General features: G+C 43.5%; 1 protein-coding gene across 2 annotated transcripts in view; it reads right to left on the bottom strand.

Moving 5' to 3' along the window:
- The window catches only part of vtcn1 (V-set domain containing T cell activation inhibitor 1), a 43,128-nt gene extending 30,273 nt beyond the window's left edge, over positions 1–12,855 (bottom strand). For both annotated transcript variants that reach the window (XR_008724391.1, XM_055644231.1), the window contains exons 1-2: positions 12,733–12,855; positions 11,553–11,602 (exon numbers count right to left, since the gene is read on the bottom strand). Coding sequence is in view for 1 of the 2 variants with exons in the window: in XM_055644231.1 (XP_055500206.1) it covers positions 11,553–11,598 (46 nt within the window). In the remaining variant the exon portion in view is untranslated. The remainder of the gene's footprint in view (positions 1–11,552; positions 11,603–12,732) is intronic.
- Between the last annotated feature and the right edge of the window lie 276 nt (positions 12,856–13,131).

Below are 13,131 nucleotides of genomic sequence, written 5' to 3'. Positions count from 1 at the left end.
TTGCTGGAAAGAAGCTATTCTTGAACCTGGAGGTCACAGTTTACAGCCTCATGTACCTTCTTACTGATAATAGGGGTGAAATGAGAGGATGGCCAGTGTGGTGCGGGTCTTTCATGAAGAAACTTGATTTGGATGAGTACAAGGCAAGATTAGCAAGTTTGCTGATGATACAAAAGTGAGTGGTTTTGCAGATAATTGTGAAAGATTGCAGCAAGGTGGTGGGCAGAGGAATGGTTGATGGAATTTAATACGGTGAAGTGTGAGGTGTTGCATTTTGGGACGTCGAACAAGGGCAGGACCTACTCAGTAAGTGGTAGGCCACTGGGTAGTGTTGTAGAGCAGAGGGCTCTAGTACAGGTACATGGTTCCTTGAAGGTCAAGTCACAGGCAGATAAGGTGGTCAAAAAGGCACTTTGGCCTTTATCAGTCAGAGTATTGAGTAAGGAAGTTAGGAGGTCATGTTGCAGTTGTACAAGACGTTGGTGAGACCGCATTTAGAATATTGTGTTCAGTCTGGGCACCATGTTATAGGAAAGATATTGTCAAGCATGAAAGGGTTCAGAAAAGATTTACGAGGATGTTGCCAGGACTAGAGGCTGTGAGCTATAGGGAAAGGTTGAATAGGCTGGGTCTCTATTCCATGGAGCATAGGAGGATGAGGAGAGATCTTATAGAGTTATACAAAATCATGGGAGGAATAGATCAGGTAGATGAACAGAGCCTTTTACCCACAGTAGGGGAATCGAGGACCAGAGGACATAGGGTTCAAGGTGGAGGGGAAAATATCTGAGCGGTAACTAGGAATCCGATGGGTAAATCTTTCACACAGAGAGTGGTGGGTTTATGGAACAAGCTGACAGAGGAGATCGGTGAGGCTGGGACTATCCCATCGTCTAAGAAATGGTTAGACAGGTACATGGATAGGACGGGTTTGGAAAGGTATGGACCAAGCGCAGGCAAGTGGGACTAGAGTAGCTGGGACATTCTTGGCCATTGTGGGCAAGTTGGGCCGAAGAGCCTGTTTCCACACTATATCAATCTATGACACTAAACAAGGAACCGCAGATGCTGTTTTACATAAAGGGACACAAAGTGCTACTGTAAATCAGTGGTCCAAAGCAAGCGCTGTCTGGTCCAAAGCAAGCGCTGTCTGCGGAGGGCGCTCAGCATCGCCAAGGACTGCTCTCACCCCAACCATGGACTGTTTACCCTCCTACCATCCGGGAGGCGCTACAGGTCTCTCCGTTGCCGAACCAGCAGGTCGAGGAACAGCTTCTTTCCGGCCGCTGTCACTCTACTCAACAACGTACCTCGGTGACTGCCAATCACCACCCCCCCCCGGACACTTATTATTATTTATTCAAATCGTTTGCTATGTCGCTCTTCCAGGGAGATGCTAAATGCATTTCGTTGTCTCTGTACTGTACACTGACAATGACAATTAAAATTGAATCTGAATCTGAATCTCTGCAGAAAAGGAATCAGTGCCGTTTCGGATCCAAAGAAGGGTCTCAACCTGAAACATCACAAATGCCTGCTCTCCATAGATGCTGTCTGACCCGCTGAGTTACTCCAGCATCTTTGGTGTAAATGAGCATCTAAAGTTCCTTCCAATACAGCATGTATATGTATGTTGACTAACTCCAGCATCTTAGATCTCCCCAAATAGTAGCCCAGATGTAGGGTGTAAGTTGCAGCAGGAGGTAAAACTGGCATGTAACAAAGGTAATGCCACTGTGGTGATGGGGGATTTCAATATGCAAGTAGACTGGGAAAATCAGGTTGGTTCAGGACGCCAAGAAAGAGTTTGTAGAATGCCTCCGAGATGGATTCTTAGAGCAGCTTGTAATGGAGCCGACCAGAGAAACGGCAATTCTGGATTTAGTGTTGTCCAATTAACCAAATTTGATAAGATAACTCGAGGTAAAGGAACCGCTTGGAGGTAATGATCATAATATGATTAGTTTTAATCTGCAATTTGAGAAGGAGAAAGTTAAATCGGAAATGTCAGTGATGCAGCTGAACAAAGGAGACTATGAAGGCATGAGTGAGGAGCTGGACAAGGTAGACTGGAAAGGGATACTAACAAGAATGACGGTGGAACAGAAATGGCAGGAATTTCTGGGCATAATCATGAAGACGCAGGATAATTTCATTCTAAAAAGGAAGAAAGATTCTAAGGGGAGTAGGAGGCAACCGTGGCTGACAAGAGACGTTAGGGATAGAATAAAACTGAAAGAAAAGATGTATAACACATCAAAGAGTAGCAGGAAGCCAGAGGATTGGGAAACTTCCATAGGACACCAGAAGGAAACAAAACGGGCAATACGGGCTGAAAAGATGAAGTACGAAGAGAAGCTGGCCAGGAATATAAAGAACAGTAAAAGCTTCTTTAGATATGTTAAGGGAAGAGAAGCAAAGTCAAATGTGGGTCCCTTGAAGGCAGACACGGGTGAAATTATTCTGGGGACCAAAGAAATGGCAGAAGAGTTGAACAGGTACTATGGATCTGTCTTCACTAAGGAATACACAAACAATCTCCCAGAAGTACTGGATAACAGAGGATCTAAAGGGGTTGAGGAACTGAAACTAATCTCAATGGGGTTAGGTTAGGTAAGGGGGAGGTACAGCAAGACCTGGGTGTCCTTGTACATCGGTCACTGAAAATTGGAGTGCAGGTACAGCAGGCAGTGAAGTAAGCTAATGGAATGTTGGCCTTCATAACAAGAGGATTTCAGTATAGGAGTAGAGAGGTTCTTCTGCATAGAAACATAGAAAATAGGTGCAGGAGTAGGCCATTCGGCCCTTCGAGCCTGCACCGCCATTCAATATGATCATGGCTGATCATCCAACTCAGTATCCCGTACCTGCCTTCTCTCCATACTCCCTGATCCCTTTAGCCACAAGGCCCACATCTAACTCCCTCTTAAATATAGCCAATGAACTGGCCTCAACTACCTTCTGTGGCAGAGAATTCCAGAGATTCACCACTCTCAGTGTGAAAAATGTTTTCCTCATCTCAGTCCTAAAAGATTTCCCCCTTCTCCTTAAACTGTGACCCCTTGTTCTGGACTTCCCCAATATCGGGAACAATCTTCCTGCATCTAGCCTGTCCAACCCCTTAAGAATGTTGTACATTTTGAGGAAATATTATATAAATAGAACCCCTTGGATAGTGACTTTTATATAAGCTAGGTAATTTGCAAAAGAAAAACAAGGTTTTCATGAACTGAAATAAAGTGCAAACAGACAGATACACACAGGCAAAGATGAATCAAAACATGGAGGCCTGAACCTGAACCTGCTTGGCTTAGGTTTATTGCTAAGGCACTGGAGGAAATTGTATTTGATATGACTTTGTGTTGAAGAATAGATAACTGAAAAGGGGTCTCTTCTTAGGCCAGAAGTCAGTCGTTCTTTCCTTTGTGGACATTCTTGAACTGTGAGGTTTGAGCTGAGTGTGAGATAATAGGCCCTGTAGTTAGCCCTGGCTATGTTGAATTAGGATGGATGCGAGGGGAGTAGTTGTAAAAGACCTTGTAGAGAGATTAGAAATACAGCTTCCAGAGATAGCATGAAAAGGGGAGGCTGTAAGTTAAGCTGTATGAAGTGTGTAAGATAAGTGAATGAAGCTGTATCCTGGAACCAAACACTAATTAATTAAATTGACAGATTTATGACCCATGTGTGCTTGATTGGGATGTGAAGGGTTTTGAACTTAGAAACTGTAATTCAGCAAACTTATATAATTAATGTTTTAAAGACACAAGTAAAAGTATTTAAAACTGTGAAATTAAAGTGAAACAATTTATGAAATGTATTGTCTTAGTTTGAATGTAAACATTACTTATAGAAATTGTTTAGGTTTATAGAAATATCTTTCTTCTTGGTATGGGAAGTGTGTATGACTTGTGTGATCATTGTGTTATATACGTATCTTGTATTTTGAGGAGTGGTCTTTCATAAGAGCCTATTGGGTTTTGCTGTGTTGAAATAAAATAATTCTAAAACAAAGTTATACCACAGGCAAACAAAGGCTGTAATGAGACCAGGGAAGGGGATCATGTGACTGATGTTGTAAATCACCAGAAGGACTCAGATGATTGGTTACTAGCTTGTCATACCCTCTGTATCCGATTACCTATATAAATGCCATGAGTTTGTATCAAAGTTGCTCCTCTCTTGACCCGCCCCAGAGCATTAGCTCTGTGTTGGAAGGTTCAAGAGACTAGTCTCAGCTGAACAAAGAATTGATTTTAACCATATAACCATATAACAATTACAGCACGGAAACAGGCCATCTCGGCCCTACAAGTCCATGCCGAACAAATTTTTTTTTTCGCCTTAGTCCCACCTGCCTGCACTCGTACATAACCCTCCATTCCCTTCTCATCCATATGCCTATCCAATTTATTTTTAAATGATACCAATGAACCTGCCTCCACCACTTCCACTGGGAGCTCATTCCACACTGCCACCACTCTCTGCGTAAAGAAGTTCCCCCTCATATTACCCCTAAACTTCTGTCCCTTAATTCTGAAGTCATGTCCTCTTGTTTGAATCTTCCCTATTCTCAAAGGGAACAGCTTGTCCACATCAACTCTGTCTATCCCTCTCATCATTTTAAAGACCTCCATCAGGTCCCCCCTTAACCTTCTGCGCTCCAGAGAATAAAGACCTAACTAATTCAACCTATCTCTGTAACTTAGTTGTTGAAACCCAGGCAACATTCTAGTAAATCTCCTCTGTACTCTCTCTATTTTGTTGACATCCTTCCTATAATTTGGTGACCAAAATTGTACACCATACTCCAGATTTGGTCTCACCAATGCCTTGTACAATTTTAACATTACATCCCAGCTTCTATACTCAATGCTCTAATTTATAAAGGCTAGCATACCAAAAGCTTTCTTTACCACCCTATCTATATGAGATTCCACCTTCAAGGAACTATGCACGGCTATTCCCAGATCCCTCTGTTCAACTGTATTCTTCAATTCCCTACCATTCACCATGTACGTCCTATTTTGATTTGTCCTGCCAAGGTGTAGCACCTCACATTTATCAGCATTAAACTCCATCTGCCATCTTTCAGCCCATTTTTCCAAATGGCCTAAATCACTCTGTAGACTTTGGAAATCCTCTTCATTATCCACAACACCCCCTATCTTGGTATCATCTGCATACTTACTAATCCAATTTACCACACCTTCATCCAGATCATTGATGTACATTACAAACAACAAAGGACCCAACACAGATCCCTGAGGCACCCCACTAGTCACCTGCCTCCAACCCGATAAACAGCCATCCACCATTACCCTCTGGCTTCTCCCATTCAGCCACTGTTGAATCCATCTTGCTATTCCTGCATTTATACCCAACAGTTGAACCTTCTTAACCAACCTTCCATGAGGAACCTTGTCAAAGGCCTTACTAAAGTCCATATAGACAACATCCACTGCTTTACCCTCGTCAATTTCCCTAGTAACCTCTTCAAAAAATTCAAGAAGATTAGTCAAACATGACCTTCCAGGCACAAATCCATGTTGACTGTTCCTAATCAGACCCTGTTTATCTAGATGCTTATATATATTATCTCTAAGTATCTTTTCCATTAATTTGCCCACCACTGAAGTCAAACTAACAGATCTAGCCTGTTTGAGTCAAGTTGACTTTAGATTGACAGAACTCAGTAACAGTTTCTATAAGATCCCCCCTCAATCTTCTAAATTCTAGCGAGTACAAACCGAGTCTATCCAGTCTTTCTTCATATGAAAGTCCTGACATCCCAGGAATCAGTCTGGTGAACCTTCTCTGTACTCCCTCTACGGCAAGAATGTCTTTCCTCACATTAGGAGACCAAAACTGTACGCAATACTCCAGGTGTGGTCTCACCAAGACCCTGTACAACTGTAGTAGAACCTCCCTGCTCTTATACTCAAATCCTTTTGCTATGAATGCAAACATACCATTTGCTTTCTTCACTGCCTGCTACACCTGCATGCCTGCAGTTGTATAGGGCTCTGGTAAGACCACATCTGGAGTATTGCGTACAGTTTTGTTCTCCTAATTTGAGGAAGGACATCCTTGTGATTGAGGCAGTGCAGCGTAGGTGCACAAGATTGATCTATAGGATGGTGGGACTATCATACGAGGAAAGATTGAAAAGACTGGGCTTGTATTCACTGGAGTTTAGAAGAATGAGGTGGGATCTTATAGAAACTTATAAAAGAACTGGACAAGTTAGATGTAGGAAAAATGTTCCCAATGTTGGGCGAGTCCAGAACCAGGGGCCACAGTCTTAGAATAAAGGGGAGGCCATTTAAGACTGAGGTGGAGAAAAAACCTTTTCACCCAGAGAGTTGTGAATTTGTGGAATTCCCTGCCACAGAGACCAGTGGAGGCAAAATCACTGGATGGATTTAAGAGATAGAGCTCTAGGGGCTAGTGGAATCGAGGGATATGGGGAGAAGGCAGGCACGGGTTATTGATTGAGGACGATCAACCATGATCGCAATGAATGGCGGTGATGGCTCGAAGGGCCGAATGGCCTACTCCTGCACCTATTTTCTATGTTTCTGTCCCTTGCTGTGTCTGTCTTTCGCTCTCTCCTTCCCTCCCTCTCTCTCTATCTTTCGCTGGAGGAACTCAGCGGGTCAGGCAGCATCTCTGGAGAGAAGGAATAGGTGACATTTTGGGTCGAAACCCTTCTTCGGACCCTCCATCGATCCAGCTTGACCTGCTGAGTTCACGAGCACTTTGCTCTTAAAATAAAATTTGTGGTCCGCTGAAGAAACAACACGATAGACCACTCTGGAAGTGCCAGTTTTGCTGTACACGTCATACTGTAGAACATATCATAATATACCCCGAGTGATTTAATGGGGTTAGTTTTTTTTAATCTGTTGTCTAGAATTAATCGGGTACCCACCCTATGTACCTTTCATCAGATTTAAATCGGAATTCCGATTTTTTTGTTTTCCTATAAGCCAATTTTTTTGTGCCCGATTATTTGGCGGCCAATCAACCGCTGTCTCTAAGGGGGTTGCGTCCAATCACCAACGAGCTTCCTTTAAAATTTCCGTCCAATCAACAAATCGGTCTCCTCCCGTCCAATCAGCCACTGTCTCCAAGGGCATTACTTTTTCTATTTTCTGCCCCCAATAAGAAACTGCATTTTCAGATTAATTGTTTCAGTTAAATTAGAATGGATGGGGAGAAAATTAAATAAGTAGTACCAATAGTTTTTTCCAGCGTAAATCGTGAGTGGTGAATATTTTATTGTGGGTGGTTTCATTTAGCAAAACAATAGTGCAAGCGGAAATATCACTATCAAATTTTATTATATATCACTATCAAATCAATATCAAATATCTAAAATTTCAGATTTGTGTACCCCTGTGAAAATGAGCATACTGAGATACTTTAAAAGACAGCGTCTTCAGATCAATGAAGAAATAAATGATAATGAAAATACTCAGCCAGAAAATCGGCAAAATTACTTGAAAATGATAATGTAACTGATGCAGCTGTTTCGCCTGTTGCTGCATGTGAAGACATTTCAAAATATATTGAAAAATGTGATCTTCCAGACTGTTGGACACAAGAAATGTACTTAAACAAAACGACAGAATATCCCTGACTAATTGTTAAAAACAGAAAACTAGGATGTAGTGTATGCAGCAAGTGTGGTCATCTTGGACCTGAACGAACACAAGGAATTCATTTGTGTCGTGAGTGGTGCAGTAGGAGTGAGTGAGTGATGACAAAGCAAAACAGTTAATGAGTTTAAGAAAAAACATTTTTAAGCACAAAAATAGTGAAGCTCATATCAGATAAATCAATGAAACAGCTGAAAAAAAGCAATAGAAATGTAGTGTATAAGTCACTGAAAAGGGACAAAGCAAAAACAGGTCGAGTTTTTAGAACTGTATATAATATTGTACACATAGGTAGGACATACACAGATATGTCTTCTGATATTGAACTGCAAGAAAGAAATGGCATCGACTTAGCTCTACACTCTCGTAAGTCATGTGCAAATGTTTCTCACCACATAGGGAAATAGGGCTCGAAATTAGCGGTGGCACGGTTGCTAATGGCAACCTACAGTTCCGCCAGGCAACCTGAAAGTCATGTCATTTTGCCCGGCTTGGCAAGCACCCGGGACTGTAGACAATGCTGGAGAAAATCAGCGGTGAGGCAGCATCTATGGAGCGAAGGAATAGGCGACGTTTCGGGTCCAGACCCTTCTTCAGACTGATGTCAGTGGGGGGGGGGGGGGGGGGGGGGAAGAAAGGAAGGGGCGGAGACAGTAGGCTGTGGGAGAGCTGGGAATGGGAGGGGAAGGAAGGAGAAAGCAAGGACTACCTTTGAAATTGGAGAAGCCAATGTTCATATCGGTGGGGCGTAAACTACCCAAGCGAAATATGAGGTGCTGTTCCTCCAAATTGCGGTGGACCTCACTCTGGCCATTGAGGAGGCCCATGATAGAAAGGTCGGATTCAGAATCGGAGGGGGAGTAGAAGTGCTGAGCCACCGGGAGATCGGGTTGGTTAATGCGAACTGAGGAGTTGTGTGAAGCGATCGCCAAGCCTGCGCTTGGTCTCACCGAGGTTGATCATACGCTGAATAATCCAACCAGAATTTTGGTTGGAAGTGGGAAGAAATAATAGAAATTGCATTAATTGCAACATGTAAAAAGAGATGAGATACTGTATTGTAATTTTGCTGCATGTCATTGGGGTTATGTCTTGATTGGTGAATATGTTTAGTTTGTGACTTTATTTGAAGCAGAAATAATCACATTATCGCACGTGTCATCTAAGCCGTCTTAAATGACCACCTAAACTATCATTTGGCAACCTACAAAGCTGCTTAGGTTGCTCGGCTGGCAACAGGGGAAAAAAGTTAAGCGAGAGCCCTGGGAACTAGATGCGAAAGAGTAGCGGAAAATATAATTTCAAAACAATCTAAAATGTCTATTATGATTGATGAATCTACTACTATTAATGGGAAAACTGTTCTAGTAGTCTGCTTGAGAGCAGCAGTTGGTGAATCTTCCCAACCTATATCATTCTATTTTGACTTAGAACATATGAAACTTGGTGAAGAAAGGTTTCGGCCCGAAACGTTGCCTATTTCCTTCGCTCCATAGATGCTGCTGCACCCGCTGAGTTTCTCCAGTATTTTTAGGTACCTGAAACTTGGTGCAAATGCAAAATCTATATATATGATGGGCTTTTAAGGTGCTTACAAGGAGGCAGTGTTTCAATACAGTACCTAAAAGAAAATGGGATATCACATGTAACTGATGGTGCATCAATAATGTAAGGATGATTTCCCTAATGCAACTGTTTGACACTGTGCCAGTCACAGGCTTGTGACACACAGTAGGTGATGCTAGAAGTGAAGTTGCAGGTTTGAATCATTTTCAGATATTTTGTGATAAATTGTATTCCTTATATCATAGGTCTCCTAAGAATCAGGATGAGTTAACTGCATGCCCTGAGGTACTTCTCTGTCAACTGTTGAAAATTGGTCGTGTTTTCAATGCGAGATGGGTTGCTTTGTCTTAAGGAATTGTAAAGGCAATGTGGACGTCTTATAAAGCTATTTGGGAACATTTTGGAAAAGCAAGCTGTGATGCTTCAAGATCTAGTGCAGAGAGTGCAAAGTACGAGGGGCTGAAAAAAATATTAGAATCATCAGCTTTCGTAAATAATTTGGGCTCGTTGATGGTGCAATAAACTATATTGTACAATAAACTATATTATAAACACACAATAAACAAGTTATGCATTTTGTACTCTTACATGGGTATAACCGCCCATAAAAAAATTCCCCCCTCCTTCCCAACCTCAACCTCAGAGTACCCCTAGTTCCTAAAACCCATTTCCCTCACTGGAAACCACACACCTCCATATTCAGTGATAGTTTCTTCCCAGCTGTTATCAAGCAACTGAACCACCCTACCAACAACTGGAGAGCGATCCTGAGCAACTATCAAGCAATTCAAAAGAGAGTTAGATAGAGCTCTTGGGGCTAACGGAATCAAGGGGTAATGGGGAGAAGGCAGGAACGGGTTGCTGATTGTGGATGATCAGCCATGATCACGTTGAATGGCAGTGCTGGCTCGAAGGACCGAATGGTCTTTACCAGGCACGGAAATCGCTATCAAAATATGGAGGAGACTGGGGGATACCATTTTTAGCAGCTGCGTGCGCATGCACTCACACACACACGCGAGGCTTTGGAGGCTCAATCCAGCGCCAAATGCAGCTCAACTCTGCCTGTCTCGCCGGGTTAACCTACAGCCTTGCCTGGACTGATGGGACACCAGCGCTGCTTCTCCGCGCTGGCCATATTTCCCGCAAGCCCAGGCTGGTTAACCTGGCGGAACAGGCAGAGTTGAGCTGGGTTTAGCGGTGCTTCTCTGCGCTGGCTGTGGGCCTGGGGGTACAGCTCGCATCCGACTCCTGACCTCTCTGGCCACCCATGGGGGGTGGGGTGGGGGGGGAGGGGGGCACTTGGGTGGGGACGGAGACCTGGCCAGGATCTATCCTGGCTGCGGATGAGGCGCCGGTCTGTGCCACGTCTCCCTCTTCCAATTACCGCGCACTATCCTCAGTCCCACCCACGCCTCTCAAAACAGAGGGGACACACCCCTGGTTTTCCGCCCCTGCCCTTTACCATGGATCTACACACTGTAAATGGCTCAATTGTAATCATGTATTGTCTTTCCGCTGACTGGTCAGCAAGCAACAAAAGCTTTTCACTTTACATGACAACAAACTGAACTAAGGTTAAGTAACATAGACTTCCTTCAAGATATCAGTAGTAACATCTGCAAGAACCCCCTGCATTCAGGTCTTTCTCCAAGGGAAATACAGAGGAAATGTCACAGCAACTATCCTAGCAAGAAGTCAGACTGACGTTACTTTACCTGCTGCACCACAGAGGTACATTCAATCAGGTTTTCAATCTTTAGTTTTAGAGATACAGCGCGGAAACAGACTGTTCATGGCCCACCGAGTCCTCGCTGACCAGTGATCCCCGCACACTAGCGGACAATTTACAATCCTACACACACACGCACGGGACAACTTACAATTTTACCAAGCAAATTAGCCAACAAAGCTGTACGTCTTTAGAGTGCGAGAGGAAACCAGAGCACAGAGAAAACCCACACGGAAATGGGGATGTACAAACTCCTTATAGACAGCACCCATAGTGAGGTTCAAACCTCTCTCCTACATTCTGACATTGTTACCCATTATTCATCCAACAATGGTGGTGTCACAGATACATGGATAGGATGGAGGGATATGGGCCAAATGCAGGCAGATGGTACTAGTGTAGATGGAACATGTTGGTCAGCGGAGGCAAGTTGGGCCAGAGGGCCTTTTTCTACACATTTTGGCTCTAATAAATGTGAACGGACACATTGTAATGTGAGGAGGTTACTCATAATAACTCTCGCCTCATCAACGGTGAAGAACACCAAGACTCAAGCACCTGCAACCACCCACACCCAGAAAGGAACTTACCAGCAGAAGCGAACAGGATGGAAAACACCAGATGTTTGAAGTACATTATTCTGAAATAGAAGTAACAACTGGTTAGAATGGAGGAGAGCAGGTATTTAAAGTCAACCTGAATGATCACAAAAGCTTAAAAAGAGTTCATTTCCCTAGACACTTCGTCCGAGCACATTATCGCACACGCATGCAAACCGTCTTAAATGACTACCTAAACTGTCATTTGGCGACCTAAAAAGCTGCCTAGGTTGCCCGGCTGGCATTAGAAAACAAAAAGTTAAGTGAGAGCTATGCTGTTGGTTAAGACAACTACTCATAAATATCAAAGATAGACACAAAGTGCTGGAGTAACTCAGCTTCTGTTGAGAAAAGGAGTACGTGGCATTTCGGGTCGAAAGCCTTCTTCAGCAGTTCTGACTTCCCTACCATCGAGGGGATCTATCGCAGTCGCTGCCTCAAGAAGGCTGCCAGCATCATCAAGGACCCACACCATCCTGGCCACACACTCATCTCCCTGCTACCTTCAGGTAGAAGGTACAGGAGCCTGAAGACTGCAACATCCTGGTTCAGAAACAGCTTTTTCACCACGACCATCAGGCTATTGAACTCAACTCAAACAAAACTTTGAACATTAATAGCCCATTATCTGTTTTATTTATTCATGCATGTATATATTTATATAATGGTATATGGACACACTGATCTGTTCTGTATTCCTGTCTACTATATTCTGTTGTGCAAAGCAAGAATTTCATTTTCCTATCTGGGAATAAGAATGAACTCTCTTGAATCATGAATAATTCCTTCCACCACCTAAAACAAAGGTTTAAAAACTCTTAGAAAAGATAAATAATGCTTGATGCAACTCAGCAATAAATGGAAACAAAGGCAATTAAATTTCTGGTGGCAGTGGGGTCTTCAACATGAAATTTTGGCCCCGTGTTATCTCCCCACCCATGCTGCCCGACCTACTGAGTTTCCAACATTTTCTGCTGATATTTTAGGTTTCCAGCATCCACGGTGTTTATTTAGGCCTAATATCCCTCAACGCCTTGCCTATACTTCATTACTATGCTACAATGATCAAATACACTCAGTAGACAGACATGCAATATTAACATAACAGATATAACAAATATACATTTACAACTGGAATTATAATTACAAAACATTTACACGGAATACGTACATTTATGGAAAGTCACCCCCAGCTTCAGCAGATCTGCCCTAAACCTTTTCACTCTGGCTGTACTTTGAGATGAGGAAGTTAAAATTGATACATAATCAGGTCCGGCCCAATCCGATGCCAGATTGCCGATTACGTCACTAGTTGCGAGGCAGAGGAGAGATCGACAGGTTGCAAAACGTTCTCTTCCTGCTGCAGATTGCGCCTGCGCGCAGTTGGCATCGCGCCGGCGTTTACCAGTACCGCTACTGCGCCTGCGCTCACCCGGCACCAGGGTGAGCTCACCCACCACTGCGCCTGCGGTGCCGGCACTACCCCTCCTCTTCACAACCTTCAATCCAATCCAGCCTTTGTGGACCGTCCCGTCCAGTCCACGGGGAACCTCCTTCTGTCGCAGTGTTT

This window comes from Leucoraja erinacea, chromosome 13 (assembly GCF_028641065.1).
Source record: "Leucoraja erinacea ecotype New England chromosome 13, Leri_hhj_1, whole genome shotgun sequence".
In the NCBI taxonomy this organism is placed as follows: domain Eukaryota; kingdom Metazoa; phylum Chordata; class Chondrichthyes; order Rajiformes; family Rajidae; genus Leucoraja; species Leucoraja erinaceus.
Note: the sequence above shows the minus strand (reverse complement) of the source record. Positions and strands in the feature narration are given on the sequence as shown.